The sequence below is a fragment of the Festucalex cinctus genome, chromosome 16, assembly GCF_051991245.1.
Source record: "Festucalex cinctus isolate MCC-2025b chromosome 16, RoL_Fcin_1.0, whole genome shotgun sequence".
NCBI lineage: Eukaryota > Metazoa > Chordata > Actinopteri > Syngnathiformes > Syngnathidae > Festucalex > Festucalex cinctus.
In genome coordinates, this window is record NC_135426.1 from 3900293 (window position 1) to 3920327 (window position 20035).

At 39.4% G+C, this 20035-nt stretch overlaps 1 protein-coding gene across 2 annotated transcripts; it reads left to right on the forward strand.

Moving 5' to 3' along the window:
• Positions 1 to 4958: 4958 nt before the first annotated feature.
• Positions 4959 to 14784, forward strand: pus7l (pseudouridine synthase 7 like). Of its 2 annotated transcripts, XM_077500916.1 has the most exons (10): positions 4959 to 6104; positions 6173 to 6332; positions 8322 to 8538; positions 8612 to 8710; positions 10664 to 10745; positions 12634 to 12799; positions 12900 to 13023; positions 13150 to 13203; positions 14261 to 14368; positions 14437 to 14600. In XM_077500916.1, exons 1-10 carry the CDS (start codon positions 5321 to 5323, stop codon positions 14455 to 14457), a joined length of 1815 nt encoding a protein of 604 aa, XP_077357042.1. In that variant the 5' UTR covers positions 4959 to 5320; the 3' UTR covers positions 14458 to 14600. The 2 variants fall into 2 exon arrangements, with proteins under 2 accessions (XP_077357042.1, XP_077357041.1); XM_077500915.1 differs by having other exon boundaries at positions 14261 to 14784.
• Positions 14785 to 20035: the final 5251 nt, after the last annotated feature.

Genomic DNA, 20035 nt, shown 5'->3' on the forward strand with positions numbered 1-20035 from the left:
GTTTAACAAGTTAGTAAAACTAAAAAGTGCAAACAAACCCACTGTAGAAATCAAAGCTGGCTTGAACAACAAAATAAAAACCAGCTACAGTATAATGAAAATCAAATCTTAAAAAAATAAATAAATAAATCTTAGTACCTGCTTCTTCTTTTTTTTTACAGGCAAAATGTGCTTGCTGCATGCTGTTTGTCACTCACAATTTTATTGTAAAAACTGTCCAAATGCTGCTTCAATTTTTCATTTCTTAAAAAAAGGGAAATGAAAAGGGACAGAAAGAAGTAAAACTTATCTGCCCCTGATCAATAACAACAAAAAAGTAATAAACACAAATAGAATGACAGTAACAATTCTATAAAATAATTCAACAGCATATCCTTGTGTTATATGTATTTTTCCAGTAATTGTGCATTTGTCAAGTTTTTAAAAAATACAGATAGACTGAGATGATTTTGTTTTACAAACCAGATTGTTCCATAAACTGAAATTAATCGGTCTTTTTTTGTTTTATTTCTGTATTTTGATTTAGAAAAAATATCTCTTGAATATATGTTAAAATCATATGTTAATCTGATGAAAGTGTGCTTTCATAATGTTAACATAAAATGTGAAACATTATGGACAGCCTAATGAAAAATGAGCATAGGTGTTCAATGCACGAGACTAGATCCATAACATAATTCTGATCTCGAAAAGGGATCAGCAAGTTTCCGGTGACCTGCCTGCTCGATTGACAACAGAACAGCAACAAAATGAAAGGACAGAAAAAAAACAAAAACTTCAAAACACATCAAATGCCACAAAAATGAGAAAATATGACTTAAAAAAAAAAAGGTGCACAGTGGCTCAAATGAGTGTTGAGTGGCGATAGCATAAGCCTGCACCGTTTGCATAGTGGAATCAAAATTAGAAGGTGCTGGCTTTCTTGGCAGGCATTGACAAACATTTTGGCAAGGATCAAGCTATTTATGATAAGGGAAGGAAGACTACTATTGCAAAGATTGACAAAATGTCAGGTTGACCTGTTTGACATCTATTGAACATGACACAAAAAGGAGAGAAGACACTCAGTTCAAATCCCCTCCTCACCCTCTCTTCTTATTTGATTTCCACGCCCCTAGTTCCAATAGTTGGAACACAGTATACTTGTTTGTCTATTTGTGTGTGCGTGTGAGTGGAAAATGATTGCAAACTTGACCACTGTGGTCAAGTTTGCAATCATTTCTTAACAGAAAACAGGCGGCTGGCAAATCATTGACCGATTAGTCCAGTGGTGTCCGAACTATGGCCCGGGGGCCATTTGCGGCCCGCCGTCCATTTTTCAGTGGCCCACGACATATACTAAAAATGACATTTGACTCAGTTCAAATAAAATAAACAAAACAAAAATGCTTGGAGATGGTCAAAGTAAGAAGGGAGGGTATCGAAAAACAGGTGCCATTAAAGGTTATTTTCGTTAACTAAAACTGATGACAAAACTAAAACTAAAACTCAAAAAAACAGTATTGTTACAGAAATAAAATAAAAACAAAAATTCTTTTTAAAAAACGAAAACTAACTGAAACTACATTTTATGTTTACAAAACTAACTAAAACTAACTATAATTATAGCAAACGTCCTTCGTCTTAGTCTTTGGTAATTAATTTAATGAGCCTTTGGGGAGGATTTTAAATGTGATTTTTAGTAGATTTATTCTGATATAAACCGGAATAATGACATTTGAAAGTATGTTACACAGAAGTAACGTCATCTAGCAGCAGCCAATAGAAAAGCACCTTCGATTAAGATCTGATGAAGATAATCGTAAGACTGCCGAATGAACAATTCTGAGCTCTCTCTTAAAAAGAAAAAAGAAAAGAAAAGCACCTTCAGATGACGCTCCCATTGTTTTTTTTTTGTTTTTTTTTAATATTGCGCACAAGTAATACACATTTTTAAAAAACTAATACTATTATTGAAACTAACAAACTAAACTAAAACTAAGCATTTTTTTTAAAGAACTAAACTAATAAAAACTAACTAAAATGAAAAATTCCAAAACTATAATAACCCTACTGCCATATTACAAAAAAATTGGTTTATATACTGTAGCATTTTTCTAAATATGCAAAAGCACAAATAAATTATTTGTACAATTTGTAGGACTAAACACAATTTCTCTTCATAACATTATGTGGCCCTTGTGTCCTTCTGATTTTCTGTATGTGGCCCTCAAATGAAAAAGTTTAGACACCCCTGGATTATTCACATCAGATGGGTCACTATTTTTGAGCAAAGGACGTACAAATGAAGTTTTGGGGAATTAACACAAAACACGTTGAGTTGCATCACAATTTCAAAGTATTCTTTTAAAGGCCGTGTGACATGGATCGACAAATCAATTACTGATTATTCACATCAGAGGGATCTCCACTTTTTAGCAAAGGATGTACAAATGAAGTTTTCCATACTTGGGGAATTAATACAAAAACATTTAGTTGCACCAGAATTTCAAAACATTCTTTTAAGGCTGTGTGACATGGAGCCATTCCGCTCCACAGAGCTGTGTATGTGACATGGACATGATGTCATTTTTTATTGTATATAACGGACCAAAACCAATAAAAGTCACTTATTCAGTTAACAGAATCTCCACGTTGGACTCAAGATTAAGCACAAGAAAGAGACGATGAAGTTCAATGACCTCACACTGCTGTGGACTGCTCTCCTCTTCCTTCTGCCGGGTAAACTTTCAGTTGTTGCTCAAAAGCTGACTTTTATGATGCAAAATATATCCAAAAGACATGCACGGATAGTAGTAGTTGTTTTGTGTTGTGCCAAACTGTCTTTCTCATTAGGATGAGAGTTTCTTGTCCCAATGAGAACGATCCTCGTTAGAACGAAAAAGTTTTATCATCCTAATAAGAAACGTATATTTTTCCCCCCATGTCACTTTAAGGGCTCCGTAGCATATTTTAAATTTTTCACTGTAAATGTTTACTTTTTTTTTTATACACAGTACTCAAGTCCACGTTGTGTACGTTTGCCTTTTCTGCTGTCAGGTGTAAGCAGAGCCCAGAAATCGAACGTTGCCGCTCTCACTGGCAGTTCCCTCATCCTCATCACCACTCATCCCAGTACCGGCAAGAAGCTGGCCTACATCAAATGGACTGTTAACGGGAAGAAAATCGTCACCTTCACCACTGACGGCGGCGAAACAAGGGCGAAAGCTTACGCCGACAGGATCGAATTGGACCACTTCAACGGGAACCTGAAGCTGGAAAACTTGCAGACGGGCGACAATGGGAACTATGTGGCTCGAATAAAATCCGACGAAGATTATGGGCAGATGAAGCGGGAGGTGGCGTACAAATTGATCAGGATGGACATCCACGACTACGTGGATAGCATCACAATTGCCAATAATGCGGTAAATGTGACCGAAATCAGCATCAATCTTTATGGCGCGTTCAATGATGAAAATCCCTTGATGGAGCTTTATTAGCTGCGATTGGCTGGCAACCAGTCCAGGGTGTACCCCGCCTACTGCTCAAAGCCAGCTGAAATGGGCTCCAGCACTCCCCGCGACCCTTGTGAGGAATAAGTGGTCAAGAAAATGGATGGATGGATGGATGGATGGATGGATGGATGGATGGATGGATGGATGGATGGATGGACGGACACATTGTTTATTACCATGGAATCTCCTAAAGTCTGCTGATGCTTCAATGAAGTTGACCATTCACCATGTATCCATTGAGTTATATTGTATCATTCACACATTTTGAACGGATGTGCAATTTTCACTTGTGTCATATCTTCCAATAAAAACGTTTTCCATCATACTTTTGAATAAATCTGTCAGTTCCACATTTAAAAGAAAAGTGTAAAGTTGGATAGAAGTGTTACATACTAGAACCGTTCAACTCTAGTACTACATCAAGCAACTTTAACAAAATACATGTAGGTCATGAAGCATAGAGTTTCCAGTAGGGTAGTAATGCAGAAACTTTTTTTTTGAGAGCCACAGAAAAATGGAAACAAGGGTAATTTTTCAGCTTTAACAGTCAAGTTATTTTGACAAACTGCTATATAACAAGGTTATAAGGTGAACAGTTGCAAATTTCTCTCTAAAGTGGAATGTTTTTTATTCACATACTTAGAAGAGAAACTATTTTACACCTAAACAATTGTACTATTAATTTGCATCTTGAGTAAAGCTCTACAGTATATAAAACAATTTATTAGTAGTAGCACTTATTTTTTCAACATGCTTCCTTTCTTGTGGGCCATGTCAGTGGATGGTGGGCCACAAATGGCCCCCAGACTGTAGTTTGGACATCCCTGAATTGCTGTAATGCATCCTTAACTCCTCAGGCACACATTTTTGTGTCCCTTCCTTTACATCAATCTTTTATTTATTTATTTATTTTTAAATATAAACTATTTTTCTGCCCCTCTTCTTTGGTAACTCTAACGGGGTATATACTACGGAGGAGGCGGGACTTGCGACTTCCGGGTTTCCACACATCAGCTTTGCTTCCGTTTCCTGTTTGCGACTTCCACCTTTGTGCCCTTCGGTTGCGCATTCCCGTCGACGGGTGCGAGTGTGTAGTGTGTCTGTCTCAGTTGTCCGAAGCATTTCAGAGAGCTGAGAGGCCCTGCGCGCTTCCGCCCATCGGCGGGGGTGCGCGTTTTGGGGGACAAGGGTGGGGATGCGAGTGTTGGAAGGCGGCCAGCAATGACCGGAAACAGAGCTGATGTGAGAGACCCGGAAGTCGGAAGTCCGTGGCATCTACCCCATACTGTTTCATAAATCACTTATTTGTTCTTCATCAAAATTGTTTGCAATCATTCACTATCCATGTAATGTAAAAAAAAAAAAAAAAAAAAAGGCAATCTAAAAACGAATTTCGCCACGTTTGGCACATGTTCCTCAACCACAACGGTAACCGGCCCTTTAAGAAAACAAAGTCACGTGACGTGTCATATGCCCCGGAAATAGCGGATTGAGCGTGCTGTGTTGTTGTTTTTACGTGCCACAAGCGGGCTACTCGAAAACACGCCGATCGCTCAATTTACGTTGGAGGTTTTTTATTCTGTTGTTACACAACAACAGTGTAATTTTGGTATGTGTTCATCGCCAGTGTTTTGCTAACTGTTGTGTAAGCCGTGAGAACTATCGTGTAATTACTCCGTTGCGTCCTGGGAGCTGTCTTTTGTGTTAAATATGAAGCGTCTTTTCTTAATAGCTTCGTAACATCTCTTCGGCCAAAAAGATCGTAATCTATAGTTTATGTCCGTTGTTTTCTACTGCGGGTTATTTGCGGAGATTATATTACAATGAAGCAGGACGGTGATGGTGCCAGTGTGCCCGCCTGCTTCATATCAAACCACGAGGGATTTCGTGGAAACATTAAAAAGTTCACCCGAGACTTTGTGGTGACTGAAATAGACATCGATGGGCGGCAGGTTACTACGCAGGGTCCTCCTCATTGCTCGGGCAAAACCAGTGGCAGCTCTCAACAGGATCAGAACCTCCAGGGGTGGGAGGATGCCGACTTGTCAGCTGACTGCAGGTTCGACTTGACCATATCTAGCCCCGACAGCTTAGACTTGAGCATGGTCTTGGGCCAGGCGGTGAGCGAACAGCTGGACCAGTTTGTGGTGAGTCTCCGGGACGAGGCGGAGGAGGGTGAAAAGTCACAAGGCCACAAGGAGCTCTCGCTGGGCTCCTTCACCGACAAGTACCAGCGAGCAAACGTGCACCGGGCCGTCCGACACCGCTTCCCCTTCCTCATGACCGTCACTATCCAGCCCGAGATCAGGGTGAGGGAGGATCCGGACTACCGGGCGCTTTCCCAGCTGGTCACCGAGGAGGAGGCGGAAGATTTCTTTCGCTTCATCGAGGCCAAAGTGCAGGACTCGTCCTACACGTTCAACCCGGACGACAACAAGGAGCACCGCACGGCCGTGCACCACTTCCTCAACCGCCGCTTCGGGAAACTGGTGGAGACCAAGAGCTTCAACCAGCAGGAGAGGACGGCCATCTCGGTGCGGCTGAGGGAGCGAGGCAGACCCAAGAAGAGGAGTGCCGAGGAGCGCAGGGAGGAGGACGTCTACACGGGTGAAACTATTGCAGCACAATGGCTGGCGTTTTGTTGCTCGGTTCCTCACTTTTGTTCTTTCTTCCAGCGTTCACTCTGTGCAAGGAAAACATGGAGACGCTAGAGGCCATCAGCTACATGGCGGCAACACTCGGCGTCCTGCCATCTGACTTCACTTACGCCGGCATCAAGGACAAGCGAGCGGTCACCTACCAATCCATGGTGGTCAAGAAGGTCTCGCCTCAACGGTAACAAAGATGGATGGGGAATGTTATTGGGAATGTATTTTCATACAGTTATGTCCCTCCCCACGTTTTAAACACAAAACTTTTTTTTTATCACGTTCTCAAGAAATTGGAGACTCAAAAATGAAAGTAAGATATTATAATCCAAAATAAATTAGATTAAATTAATCTTTTCATTGACTGATTACCGGTAATGGTTCTGATTCGGTCGTTATTTTCCAAAGAACAAGCAGATGTTTGTAAATTTGGATTAAACCCAGACGATAATCAGTCTACTTTTATGAATGGATGACAGAATTCAGAGAATAATTACTGTTGCGAGGCTGATGATCTTAAGTTACAAAAAGTGGCTCTAAACGACTACTCGGTTATTAAAATATTTTTATAATCGATTCGTTACTGATGAATCAATCAATTTTGACGCGATTAAATTGAAGTTTGCTATAACACTGACACACACAAAAAACTAAAAATGTCTAATAAAACACCAAACCATTTCATTTTATGCAGTGTAAATCTGTTAGCTTAATGCTAACATATAATAGAAAATGCCATAGACAGGATAATTGAAATTAGCATGTATGTTAATGAACTACGACTTTAAAGCAGCTATATGTAAGATTTAAAATTTCAAATCTCTACTGCCACCTGTGGCCGAAAACAAACTGCACGCTCGTACACGCTGCGCGCACTCGTACGTGCACGACCTCAATACTGAAGACTGGGCTCTTCATATCCAATTAAACTATGTTTTCAGAGGTAAGAAGTTTTATAATGTTATACAAAGCTGGCCACTTCACGGGATGAGACTCTCGATCCCCACTAAACAATTGATGTCCACGGGATGTGCAGATCATATTGCTTTAGTCGGTCGAAGTCCAGTCCTGTGCTGTACTCCAAAACGATGTGCAAATTACGTCAATTAATTGGACCTCATTCTGATGTTATTATGCAGTTACATATTGTAGTCACCCCGCTCGACGGACGTCAACCTGATTCTAGTCATTATTAGTGTATGTCGCCCCCAGTCTAGCGTCATTGTGCGTTAGCCGAAAGGTGGGCTGTCATTTATGGAAATTGACGATTGTGAAAAACATATAGAACCATTCACTACTTAGTGTGATATGGCCGTGAATGTTATCGCCATTCAGTAGTACCATTCACATTCCGTTGGCATAATGTAGCTAAAATAGGCTGTTTTCACGGAGGAAAATAAGGCGACATTTAGCCTGATTGAAACGCCGCGGAATGGAACGTCTGTTCTTCATAAAGTCATTCTGTTCTATTACATTCAACTTTGCCGACCCTTTCACGCTAAATGTTGCCGTCCACCTCACTTTCACCCCAATAGTTACGACCGAGAAGTGATCGATCTTGAGGTTACTGCTATTTGAAAATAACATATTTTCTTCTAAATGTCAAGATACTCGCTTCTTACCTTTTGGAGTAGAAAGAAAGCCAGCTGTGAATCACTTTTCTAATCCAAGTCCGATCTCAACTCTCTCCACCGCTGAAATGTCAAACCAATGTTCACTCTCGGTCTTGCCCGACGTCGGTCACTATCAAGTTTAGATTTTTTTTTTTCTTGGCACTTGACATTGTTTTCATTATTATTATTTTTTTTTAGCAGTCTTCCGCGAAGTAACAGCGGGCGTCTGGGGCAGCGAAAATCTATACTCGCGACAGGAAACAACTGACGATGACGCGCATGACGTCACATCCCGCAGACAGAGGGCGGGAAATTCGAAGGATTCGGACCGGACGCTTCCTAAATAATATTGGCCAGAGGCTTGTAGGAGTACCTATTGTGAACAGCGAAGATGTTGATCTACTAATTAGAATATGTTTCAGTCAAATGGTCAAATAAAAAGGCTATTGTTAAGATATTTTTTTGGGAAATCCAAATAGAGTAGCTTTAACGCAAGGGCACGCAAGTCAGAAACGCTCGCTTAAAAAAATCACCAACGATGAACCGCGATATTTTGTCACTAGGTTGATGGAGAAGAGGGCGGAGCTTGAGAAGCGAGGGATGCGTCTCTCTCACATCCACTCGGTGGCGGAGCCGCTGAAGCTGGGCCGACTGCAGGGAAACCACTTCGATCTGGTGGTTCGCAACCTGCGGTTGCACGGCGCCAGGGACGCGCATTTGGCTGCCGAGACGCGACATCGACTCGCCGGCTTGGTGGAGGAGGCGCTGGAGAATGTGAAGGTACGAGCGAGCGTTTTTGACAGGAACCTTTCCTGGACTTGTTCACAGCGGATGATGTTTTGTTTTGTGTAAGGTGAGAGGTTTCGTCAACTACTACGGGCCGCAGAGGTTCGGAACTGGTCAAAGTGTTCAGTCTGACCTGGTTGGCCTGGCTTTACTCAAAGAAGACATGGTGAGTACTAATTACTGGCCATTACCAAATTAATCAATAATTATTTCCAACAATCAATCAATCAATCGTTTTGAGACCTGGTTTAATTTAAAATCTTAAGATTTGAGCCTCTCAACACTAAATATTCTTAGATTCTTCCATGAAAGAAGACATCTGCAAACGAGTGATGTAACGATATCAAAACATCACGATACGATAATTATCACAATATTGTGGGGGCCTTGGCGATATTTAAAAAAAAATCACAATATTGTAAAAAAGAGAGCTCATACTAAAAAAAAAAGCACAATATTGTGCTTTTGTACATAACAGTAATGCATATAAACCACCTACAATCTCTAATAACAATATTGAGGCACTTACTTGCTAATGCAAGCATACATTGATCGCTTCACAAGCAAATTAGGTTCCCCTTCATCAGACAATTAGCATAGATTTTAAACATAGAAGGCCAAAACATCCCGAATGAAAATTAAATTGCACTAATAAACTAGCCACTAGAGGGTGCTAAAACTGCACAAATGGAAATCAACAACTTTTTTCACAAATGTGTTCCTTTTAAATATTGTGAACATGACGACGACGATATTGTGGCAGTTTTAATATCGCAATATCACGATATTACCCTTATCGTGACATCCCTACTGCAAACATCTGCTTTAACATTTTGGAAAACAATGAAGAACATTTTTGCCTATTTCATGACATGTTATGGCCCAAATAAGTACTTGAATAATTTTTTGTTTGTGCATTTACTTCATTTGAACAGATGGATATTTTTTTACGACAAAATAACTGTTGACAGCTAATTCATAAAAAAAAATCAACAAAAAAAACAATATTACTTACATTATTAATTTTATTGCTAAAGTTAAATTATACTTAATTGAAATACAGTTTTAATTTAAAAAAATATATACAAATGTAACATGAATAGTTTATTAAAGGGATACTTGACTCATTGAACAATTTTCAGCAGTGAAAAGTTAAAGGGATACTTTGCTTATTTAGCCATTTTTGGCAATCAAAGCTTAATATTTTGCCTATAATAAATTTGATATTTTCATTATTTTTCATGTACAATTAGTACCTTTAAAAAGACATTTTGCAACTTGCTATCGACTGAAAATGACATCACAATGTGCTCAGGTAACCAATCACAGCTCAGCTTGTGAATGTCACATGACCAAACCTAGAAAACAGGTGAGCTGTGATTGGTTACCTGAGCCCTTGTGATGTCATTTTCAGTCGACAGCCAGTTGCAAAATGTGTTTTTAAAGGTACTAAAAAGGTACCTGAAAAATAATGAAAGTATCAAATTAATTATAGACAAAATATTAACTTTTTATTGCTATAATGGGCTAAATAAGTGAAGTATCCCTTTAATATTTTATCCTGAATGAATTTGGTAACGTTCGTCTCTGTGTGCCCTGTGATTGGCTGGAAACCAGTCCAGTGTGTACCCCGCCTAGTGCCCGCAGCCAGCTGGGATAGGCTCCAGCACCCCCTGGGACCCTTGTGAGGAGCAAGCAGTTAGGAAAATGGATGGATAGATGACTTTGGTAACATTATTATTTTTTTAATGTACAATTAATACCGTTAAAAAGTAATTTTTCTACTTGCTGTCGACTGATGATGACATCACCTGTGCTTGAGGAAGTAGGCAATGGCCAATCACGGCTCACCTGTTCTTTGGGTTTGGTCAGAAAACTGAGCCATGATTGGTCGTTACCTACTTCCTCAGCACAGGTGATGTCATCATCAGTCGACAGCAAGTAGAAAAATGACTTTTTAAAGGTACTAATTGTACATGAAAAATAATGAAGTTACCACATTAATTCGAGACAAAATATTCACTTTTTACTGCTGAAAATGGCTCAATGAGTCAAGTATCCCTTTTAGTTTAAGTGAGGCTATTCTTTAAAAAAAAAAAAACTCCTGCCTTGCGTTCAGGTGAACGCAGTCCGTTTGTTCTTCAGTCCCGAGGACGGCGACGATCCTCCGAGTCAAGCGAAGAGACACTTCCTCCAGACTGGTGGGTCGACGCCCTTTCACTCATCTCTCATTTGCGGCCCACGCCGCATCAATAAAGTGTTCAAAAGTTTAGGTTTGGAGGAAATACAGTGTTCCCTCGCTATAACGCGCTTCACTTTTCACGGTCTCGCTTGTATCACGGATTTTTATTTTTTTTTTAATTGCAATTTTGCATGCATTTCTTTTTTTACAATAATGTACTTATTTTATAAAATTGATGAAGGTCTGAATATTGAGAATGTTTAAAGAAGAGAGAAATGTGAGAAAATGTAAATGCCTCGATGAGAAAAGTGTGTAAACTGTGTGGTGAGGGATTTTTGAGCCTTAAAACTATGGAAGACCAAAATTGAAAATAAATAATTGGTTAAATAAATAAATGACTAAAAGTGAAAATAAAAACAGATATAAAAAATATAATTCAAAAATTGTATATATAAAATAAATATAAATGGAAAAATATACATATACATAAATACATACATTTGTATTTAATTATTGAATTGAATCCGTTTTTATTTTTACTTTTAGTCATTTATTTGTTGATTTAATTAATCATTTATTATTTATTTATTTATTTAGTCATTTAATTGTTGATTTATTTATTCAGTCATTTTTTTTTTATTTTGGCGTCTTTGGGCCGTGTTGCCAAGTCGAAATGTTATCCAAATGAGGGGGGGCTGTCCTAAGCACGTCTTGGGTTGGACTCCGCCTCGTTGCAAACTGCCAGTCATGGGTTGAGTGAGCGGCTCGGCGAACAAGGAAGTCTCGCCGGCTTGCAATGGGGAGCTCCAGCAATGGAGCAATAAATAAATGACTATATAAATAAACAAGTTAAATGACGAAAGAAAGAAATAAACGACTAAAAGTGAAAACAAAAACGTATATATAAAAAAAAATCTAATTAAAAAATGAAATACAAAATATATTTATTTTTGTATATACAGTGTTCCCTCGTTTTCCGCTGGGGTTCGGTTCCAAAAAATACCCGCAATAAATGAAATCCGCGAAGTAGTTAGCTTTACGTTTTTCAACTCTTATAAATGTTTTAAGGCTCTAAAATCCCCGACCGCACAATTTATACACTTTTCTCATTGAGGCATTTACATGTTCTCACATTTCTCTCTTGTTCAAACTTTGACAATGTTCAAACCTTCATAAATTTTATAAAATGGGTATATTACTGTAAAAAAATATGCAAAATTGCACTTAAAAAAAAATCCGCGATACAGCGAGACCGCGAAAAGTGAACCGCGTTATAGCGAGGGAAGACTGTATATATATATTTTTTATCTTTTTATTTCTATTTCTATTTATTTTTTTATATAATTTTCAAATTATAGTTTTTATATGAGTTTTTATTTTCACTTTTAGTCATTTATTTATTCATTTCATACTTTATTTATTTTGAATTTTGGCAGTTTTGGTCCTCCATATAAAACATTTACAATAAATCCATCCAGCCATTTTCTTGACCGCTTATTCCTCACAAGGGTCGTGGGGGGTGCTGGAACCTATCTCAGCAGGCTTTGGGCAGTAGGCAGATGACACCCTGGACTGGTTGCCAGCCAATCGCAGGGCACACAGAGACGAGCAACCATCCACACTCACAAACACACCTAGGGACAATTCGGAGCGCCCAATTAACCTGCCATGCATTTCTTTGGAATGCGGGAGGAGACCGGAGTACCCGGAGAAGACCCAACATTTGCAATAAATGTAAATTCTAAAGCTAACTATTTGCGGATTTCATTTATTGCGGGTATTTATTGGAACCTAACACCAGCGGAAAACGAGGGACCGTTGTATTTCATTACTGCCGTTTTATTTGGGTTTGTAAATAGTATAAATGAAATGTTTGGTTTTTTTTGTTTGTTGTTTTTTTCCTCCAGATAATGCGAAGGAGTCGTTGGCGTTGATGCCGGCGTCCAAAGCCAGGGAGCGTCTGATGCTCCGCGCCCTGAACCGCTACGGCACCGGTCCGGAGGGTTGCGCCAAAGCCTGGCTCAGCCTGCCGCACGGCATGAGAGTCTTCTATCCGCATGCCTACTGCAGCAGGTCGTCTGCAAGGGAATCGCCGCTATCAGATTACCTTGCACCTGGCGGAACCTGTTCTGTTCATCCATCCGTCTTTTTTTTTTTGTATAATTTTGCATAGAGTTTGGAATGAGGCAGTCGCATACAGGTTGGCTACGCTGGGTCACCACGTACGTAAGGGGGACCTGGTGTGGATGCGCGAAGCAGACAAAACGGACGACTGCGGGGAAAGCAGGGCGGCTCAGGTAAGGTGACGTGACGTGCGCAATGCGAGCCCCAAAGCGTTTGGATAGCAGTTCTGGTTCAAATTTGGATTTAAATGTGAGGAGAATCCGCTGTGAGCTTCAGGCTCTGTTGCCTTTTTTTTTTAGATCCACGTGGTGACGGAAGAAGAAGAGCAACAGGGAGTCTACGCTCTCGCTCAGGTATGACGCAGGGTTATTCTAGTAGTTTGGGAATTTTCCATTTTAGTTTGGTTTTTATTTCATTTTTCTTTTTAATTTAGTTAGTTTTAATTAGTTTTCAGGGTAGTTTTGTTAGTTTTTATTTGAGTTATGTAATAAATGCTTACTTTTAGTTTAGTTTGTTAGTTTCAGTATTAGTTTTAGTTTTAAAAAAAAAATGTGTATTACTTGTGCGCAATATTCACAAACCACCATGTGAGCGACATCATCTGAAGGTGCTTTTCTATTGGCTGCTGCTAGATCACGTCACTTCTGCGTGACATATTTTCAATTGTCCTTATTCCGGTTAATATCAAAATAAATCGACTTAAAATCACATTTAAAATCATCCACAAAGGCTCATGCATTCAATTAATTACCAAAGACGAAAATGAAGGACATTTTTTGCTGTAATTATAGTTAGCTTTAGTTAGTTTTGTAAACATAAAATGTAGTTTGAGTTCATTTTGGGTTTTTTTAAAGCATTTTCGTTTTGATTTCATTAACAAAATTGTATTTTGAATGTTAGTTTTAGGTTTTTTTGTCGTTAGTTTTAGTTAACTAAAATAACCTTGGTATGGCGTCAAGACCACATTTCGTATACATTTGATTTATGGGTGCACCGATCGATCGGCCGGTCGGCCGATTTATCGAGCCCAGATTTCCTTAGAATCTGTGATTGGCCAATCACCAATAAATAAACCAATCTTTTCCACTAATATCATCTCCTTCCTCAGAGGTCTGAAAAAGTCAACCACTGTCCTCTTCTGCTGATGATTTTCATTTTGATTTGACAGAACTACTTCATATGCAGTTAAAACAACCCATTTGTATTATTTCGCCAATAGTGTTCATTATTTTCCAAGACTGAATGAAGGAATATGCTGCTCGTAATGAAAGAAAAAAAAAATCGGTATTGGCAAAAATCAGGATCGGCAGGTCAAACTTTTTAAAAGATTGGAGATCGGCCGGAAAATGGTGATTGGTACACCGTTAATTTTAAATTGAGTTGAAATCACGGCAACTCAACATTTTGCAGGTGCTGCTCCCGATGCCGGGAAACACGGTCAAGTACCCCGAGAACAGCGTGGGCACGTGGTACAGGGAGAGACTCGCCAGAGACGGCCTGGACAACTGCCGCTTCCGAGTAGGCTGCCTCAAGCTCAACCTGCCGGGTTGTTACCGCCCCTTACTGGCCAACCTGTGCAACCTCAGCTACCGGCTCCAGGCCAATGAGGAAAGAGGAGGAGGAGAGGCAACGGGGACCAGCAGCAGCAGAACGAGCGACGGACATTCGACGACGGCGACGGAGGACGCCAAGTGCGAATCGCTCACGCTCACCTTGAACTTTGACCTGGACTCCTCTTGCTATGCCACCATCTGCCTCAGAGAGATCATGAAGTGCGATCTTTAGATCACAAAGGGCATCATGCACTAGTTTGTACTTGGTCGGACCCTCTTGTGGTTGTAGCTCAGTATTTTGGTTGGTATTCGTGTAGTTGTGCGTGTATTTGGTGGCATACATGAGAAATGTAGACATTAAAAAGACAAATAGTGACATTTTTTTCCAGCACATTTTTTGCATTGGTGAAAGTCATCCCACTCTCATACAGCTAAGTCAATGGCAAATTAATCTAACTTGCATTAGTGGAATAAAAAAAAAAAAAAAAAAAAAGACCACCAGGATTATTATAATTTTGGATTTTTCATGATAGTTTTTTATTTTGTTTCGACTTTTTCTTTTCTTTTTTTTAATTCAGTTAGTTTGACAATATTTAGCATTTGAGTAATTATTTATTCAGAAAAGGTTTCATTTTAGTTTTCATTTGTTTTATATTCATTTTATTTAAAACTATATGGAGTATTTGCTCAGTGCAAGATAAAAAAAAAAGGCAACTAAGTATCGTGTAATTAAGTAAAGTACAGTTCTCAAACAACTGTTTGACCTTCCACCTTCTATACAGAAGTACAGCAACACGAAAAGAAGTACATCTAAAATGAACCACAAAATCTCATGTATAATATTAATTGCCAAAACAAAAAAAGGACATTTTCAATATAATTCAGTTAATTTTGCTTTTTAAAAAGCATTTTTTTAAATTTTTTGAACAAGGTTTTTTCTATTTTTTGTTTATATTATTTATATTAGTATTTTTTTGTTCACTATAATAAGGTTATTATTAACCTTGGTGGGTACCCAGGTCAATGAAAGTATTTTAGTGGGGGAAAAAAGTGTAGCTGATTTATCTAGCTTTAAGCAAGTAGCCATAAAATGGCAAAAATATTATTCTATTTCATGGTTATCAATTGGCAACCAGTCCAGGGTGTCCCCCGCCTACTGCCCAGAGCCAGCTGAGATAGGCGCCAGCAGCCCCGCGACCCTTGTGAGGAATAAGCGGTCAAGAAAATGGATGGATGGATGGATGGTTATCAATTGCAGTTAAAAGCGTCACTGCTCACCTGTTTTCTGGGTCAGACCATGTGACGGTCACAAGATGAGTAGACTTGGACTCTGATGACGTCCTTTTCAGTCGCCAGCAAGTGACCGTAACAAAGAAAAAATGGCCGCCCTCGGAAATGGATAAAAACAAGATGATTCCTGCTGCTTAATTTCTATTCCACAAACACATCATTAATCAAATAACCATGTTTAGACAAGTGGGGACGCATAAAACATTTTTTGTAAAGAAAATGTTGGCCTTAAGTGACTTTTCAAGGGCGTCAAATAAATGCGCAAATGTCTTTTTCCATATCAAACGACTTTTTTAGTTATCATGTACAATTAGCTCTTTACCACTAGGTGGCGGCAAGTGACTATCGCTGTAAAAAGCTCGTGCTCTGCATCCATTCATCTATTTTCTCTCGTCATTAGCTTTGACATTAGCTGACAAGAAGCCAAACCTCTTGACTGCCATGACGTGATCACTAGTTTTGTTCTCAGAGGGAAACGAGCCTCCAACGCAGCGCTAAAAGGTTCACGAGTCCGTCCCTAAAATCGTTCACCTTTATGAGACATTTTTTAAAGAGACGCTCTGACTTCAACCCTGCTGAGATGACTCCCTGGGAGGCCGCTTTCAATCAAAACTCAGCCTCTCCTGTGACTAATTTCTGGAATTTTAATGAGTGTGTAATGCGCTAACCCCCCTCACTGCATCCCTTAAGGCTATATTTAATTGCTGTTGCTGGTACAGCTTAATGGATGTTTTTGGTCCTAACATGCAGTCTGTCAACTTGTAAGATAAACTGCCACATTAAATCGTGAGCAGACTTTCATTTCTAAACGCGATTGATATCAAAATATGACAAGAAAGAGGACCGAATAACTCAAAGTCTTCTCACACTTTCCGACCCGGATGATGGCGTCTAAATTAAGATCTTTAATAAGTTGTTTTTTGCTTGAGGAGCCAAACGAGAATCTTGGCAGGTGAAATGCGTGCGTGCCTGCGTGCGTGTTTGAAATGTTCAGACAAGTGCTGGCTCAATAAGTTTGGTCGCCCCAAGAGGCGCGAAGGCGGGAAATAATCGCACATCTCCAGCCTCTCGATAATCTCATGACACCCTTTTTTGGTCAACATGACTTCCAGATGTCTCCACTTGACTTGCAACTAATATAAAAGCACACAAGCAGAAGACAACGGCTGTAGGCCAAACATGGAGAATCTGTACTTGGACTTTGACGTTCATCTTGCAACTACAAGGTCATTGTGCATTCAAAGCAGGCCAAACAACACAAGTCTCCGAAACGAGAGTGCGCTAAACACCATCTTCTGCATTCGCTCCCAAAATTTTGTATGCTTGAAATGCTCCGAAAAACATCGTCTGGCCAAGCCATTCCCGGCCGAACGTGGATTAAAATATTGACCCGCTACCGCGATGTGACGCATTCACTTGAGAAACCAGCAGAAGGAAGTTGAGGGTTATGAAAGACATTCACCATCGCTTGTGCGTGGATATGATCCTAACGAAAGATACTTGGCTCCGAAAACATATTTTTTTTCAGTCCGTTTTTCATGTGACCACTGTCTTTATAGTTCCCCGAAAAGGAACTTGGATGTGATGGAACAAGTTCTTAACCAATTCATAAAAATGAGCTTCGAGACTGCCCCGTTTGTCTTCCAAGACGTTTGGCCATTCATCAGTTCATGCAACAATGCCGGTGACGTCTCAATGGCGGGACAGTGTCAGCGAGCAGTAAACCTACTGATCTCTATTGACATTTGTGTGACCGACCCGGGTGGCCACGTGTGAGAGGCCGACACGTGGCCTTTACCTGACTCCAGCGAACCACCAAATATTGTGTTCAATTGCTATACAAACATGGAACCTTACCAAAAGAAAATTAGTCTTATTTTCATGTATCTGTTTAAGTTTTGCAGCAATTCCTATTAGAATATAGCTAAGTAGGGATGTTCGATACCACTTTTTTTCAGATCGATACCAATACTCAGACCCTCAGTACTCACCGATACCAATACCAACTGCCGATACCAATAGTACATTTTGACAAATAAAAAAAAAATCACTAAAAGATATTTTTAAACAAATATATTTCCTTTAATTTTGACAAAAAACAAAAAAACAAAAAACAGCACAGTCACTCTTCAATAGTCTTAATGCTCAAAATAAAACACAAAAATGCTCTTTTAGTTTAGGTTTCACAATTTTGAAGTATTTCCAAACCAGTGAAGTTTTGGTGAAAAACTGCTGCAAGCTAGCGCCAGTTACAGGCAAGGAGGACTCACTTAATGTCTTCCCCCTCTGCCATCGGTCACTTATACTCGTCTGCGTCTCGAGTACTTGAAAAAAGGCTGGTATTAGCCCGATACCGATACCTCGTCCATCCCTATAGCTAAGTATCATCAATATTCCCATTCCTAGTGAAAACACTGATAAAAGAGCTTGTTGCAACATGGCCCTGGCTCTTATCCTTTATACTTTGCTGCCACCTGCTGGCCTTTTTTTGTAATAACTGCCATTGGTTTAAGCCACCTCTTCATGTCAGAATCTGCATAAAAGCCTTGCTCTACACTCTATGCTCCTGCAAAAAAACAAAAACAAAAAAACAAACAACCCCCCCCCCCAAAAAAAAAAACCAAACAAACATGTAAATAAATACATTTTTGTGAGTAAAGGACAAACTATTAAAAAACGTGTTTACACGGGTTTGAATGAGTTAATAAAACAAGAATCCTGTACTTCAAAAATTTGATGTGATAGGCAAAAATTTAGATTAGTTTTGGATTCCTCACCAAGGTTATTTTAGTTAACTAAAACTAACGAAAAAACTAAAATAAAAAAAACAAAACAATTTTGTTAACGAAATAAAAATGTTTTTTTTTAAAAACGAAAACGAACTGAAACTAGATTTGATGTTTACAAAACGAACTTAAACGAATACAATGATAGCAAAAATGTCCTTCGTTTTCGTCTTTGGTAATTAATTGAATGCATGAGCCTTTAGGGATGATTATTCAGAAAAACAGAAAAAAAATATTCCCAAAAATATATATATATTTTTTTCTCCAAAAAACAGAGCACCAACTGCTGTTTTTCAGAATCATTTTTTTTGGACCTCTGTGTAAAATTGACTGGATAGCTAATACAGTCTATACACGTCACTGCAAGCCGTTGAAGTCACAGGGAGACCATCTTGTTACTCCCACATCGCGAGCAGACTACTGTATAAACTATATGGTATACGTACAGATAAGACATATACAGCTCGTAGGCACTTAGTATAAGCCTGCCTCTAGCCTTATACTAAAGGCCTACGAGCTGCATGTCTCATTTGTACATATAGCGCATAGTTGATACAGTTGTCTGCTGGGAAGGTGGGAGGAGCAAGATGGCCACCCTGTGACTTCAACGGCTTGCTTGCACTGACCTGTATGGGTTATCGGCTATCCAGTCATATATACAGGCCAGTGGTCTACAACAGGGCACTTGGAGTCAGAGGTCCCCCCAAAAAATACTCTGAAAAACAGAAGTTGGTGGTCTGTTTTGTGGAATAATTTTTTCCCCCTGTTTTTTGGAATAATTTTGTTTCTGTTTTCCTGTATAATATTCCCCCCTGTTTTTCTGAGTATTTTTTTTTTTTCTGTTTTTCTGAATATTTTTTCCCTGCTTTTCGGAATATATAAATATATATTTTTTTTATGACAGAAAAAAAATATTCAGTAAAAGAGAAAAAAAAATATTCAGAAAAACAGCAAAAAAAAAAAAAACACTCAAAAAACAAAGCTCCCCCCAAAAAATTTGTCAGAAAAACAGATTTTTTTTTTTCAAGTGAATGCAATACGCTTCGGTACAAAACTAACTCAAATGAAAAATTCCAAAACTATAACAACCCTGCTTAGCACACCCAGGCAAACAAAAACAGTCACCTTCCTCCGTCCTTGCCACCATCCTCCCTTAACCTCACCATCCATCAAGCGACTTGAAGGTAAATTTGGTTTGGAGTCATCTAATTGCCTTGTCGACTCAAGCTCAGCTGTGCTCGCTCGCGCGCGTACGCGGACGGATTGGAATGAAAATGGCAAGCAGCCGTCCAAAAGGTCCGCCGCGGCGCCCCGGGAGGATGAGGAGGAGGAGGAGGAGCTGTCCCCGCCGGTGATTGATGGAACCACTTCCTGCCCTGCGAGACTCCTCTAAAGAAGCTCAGAGGGAACGCTTATCCTCCCATGACCAACTTAGCAAACAATGTGCAAGCGTATGGTCAAATTCGATCCGTCTCAACATGCAAGGATCATTCGATAACACAGTAAGAGAGAGAGGCATGTCATCAGTGACGTTTAGTCTGCTGGATTTGATTACA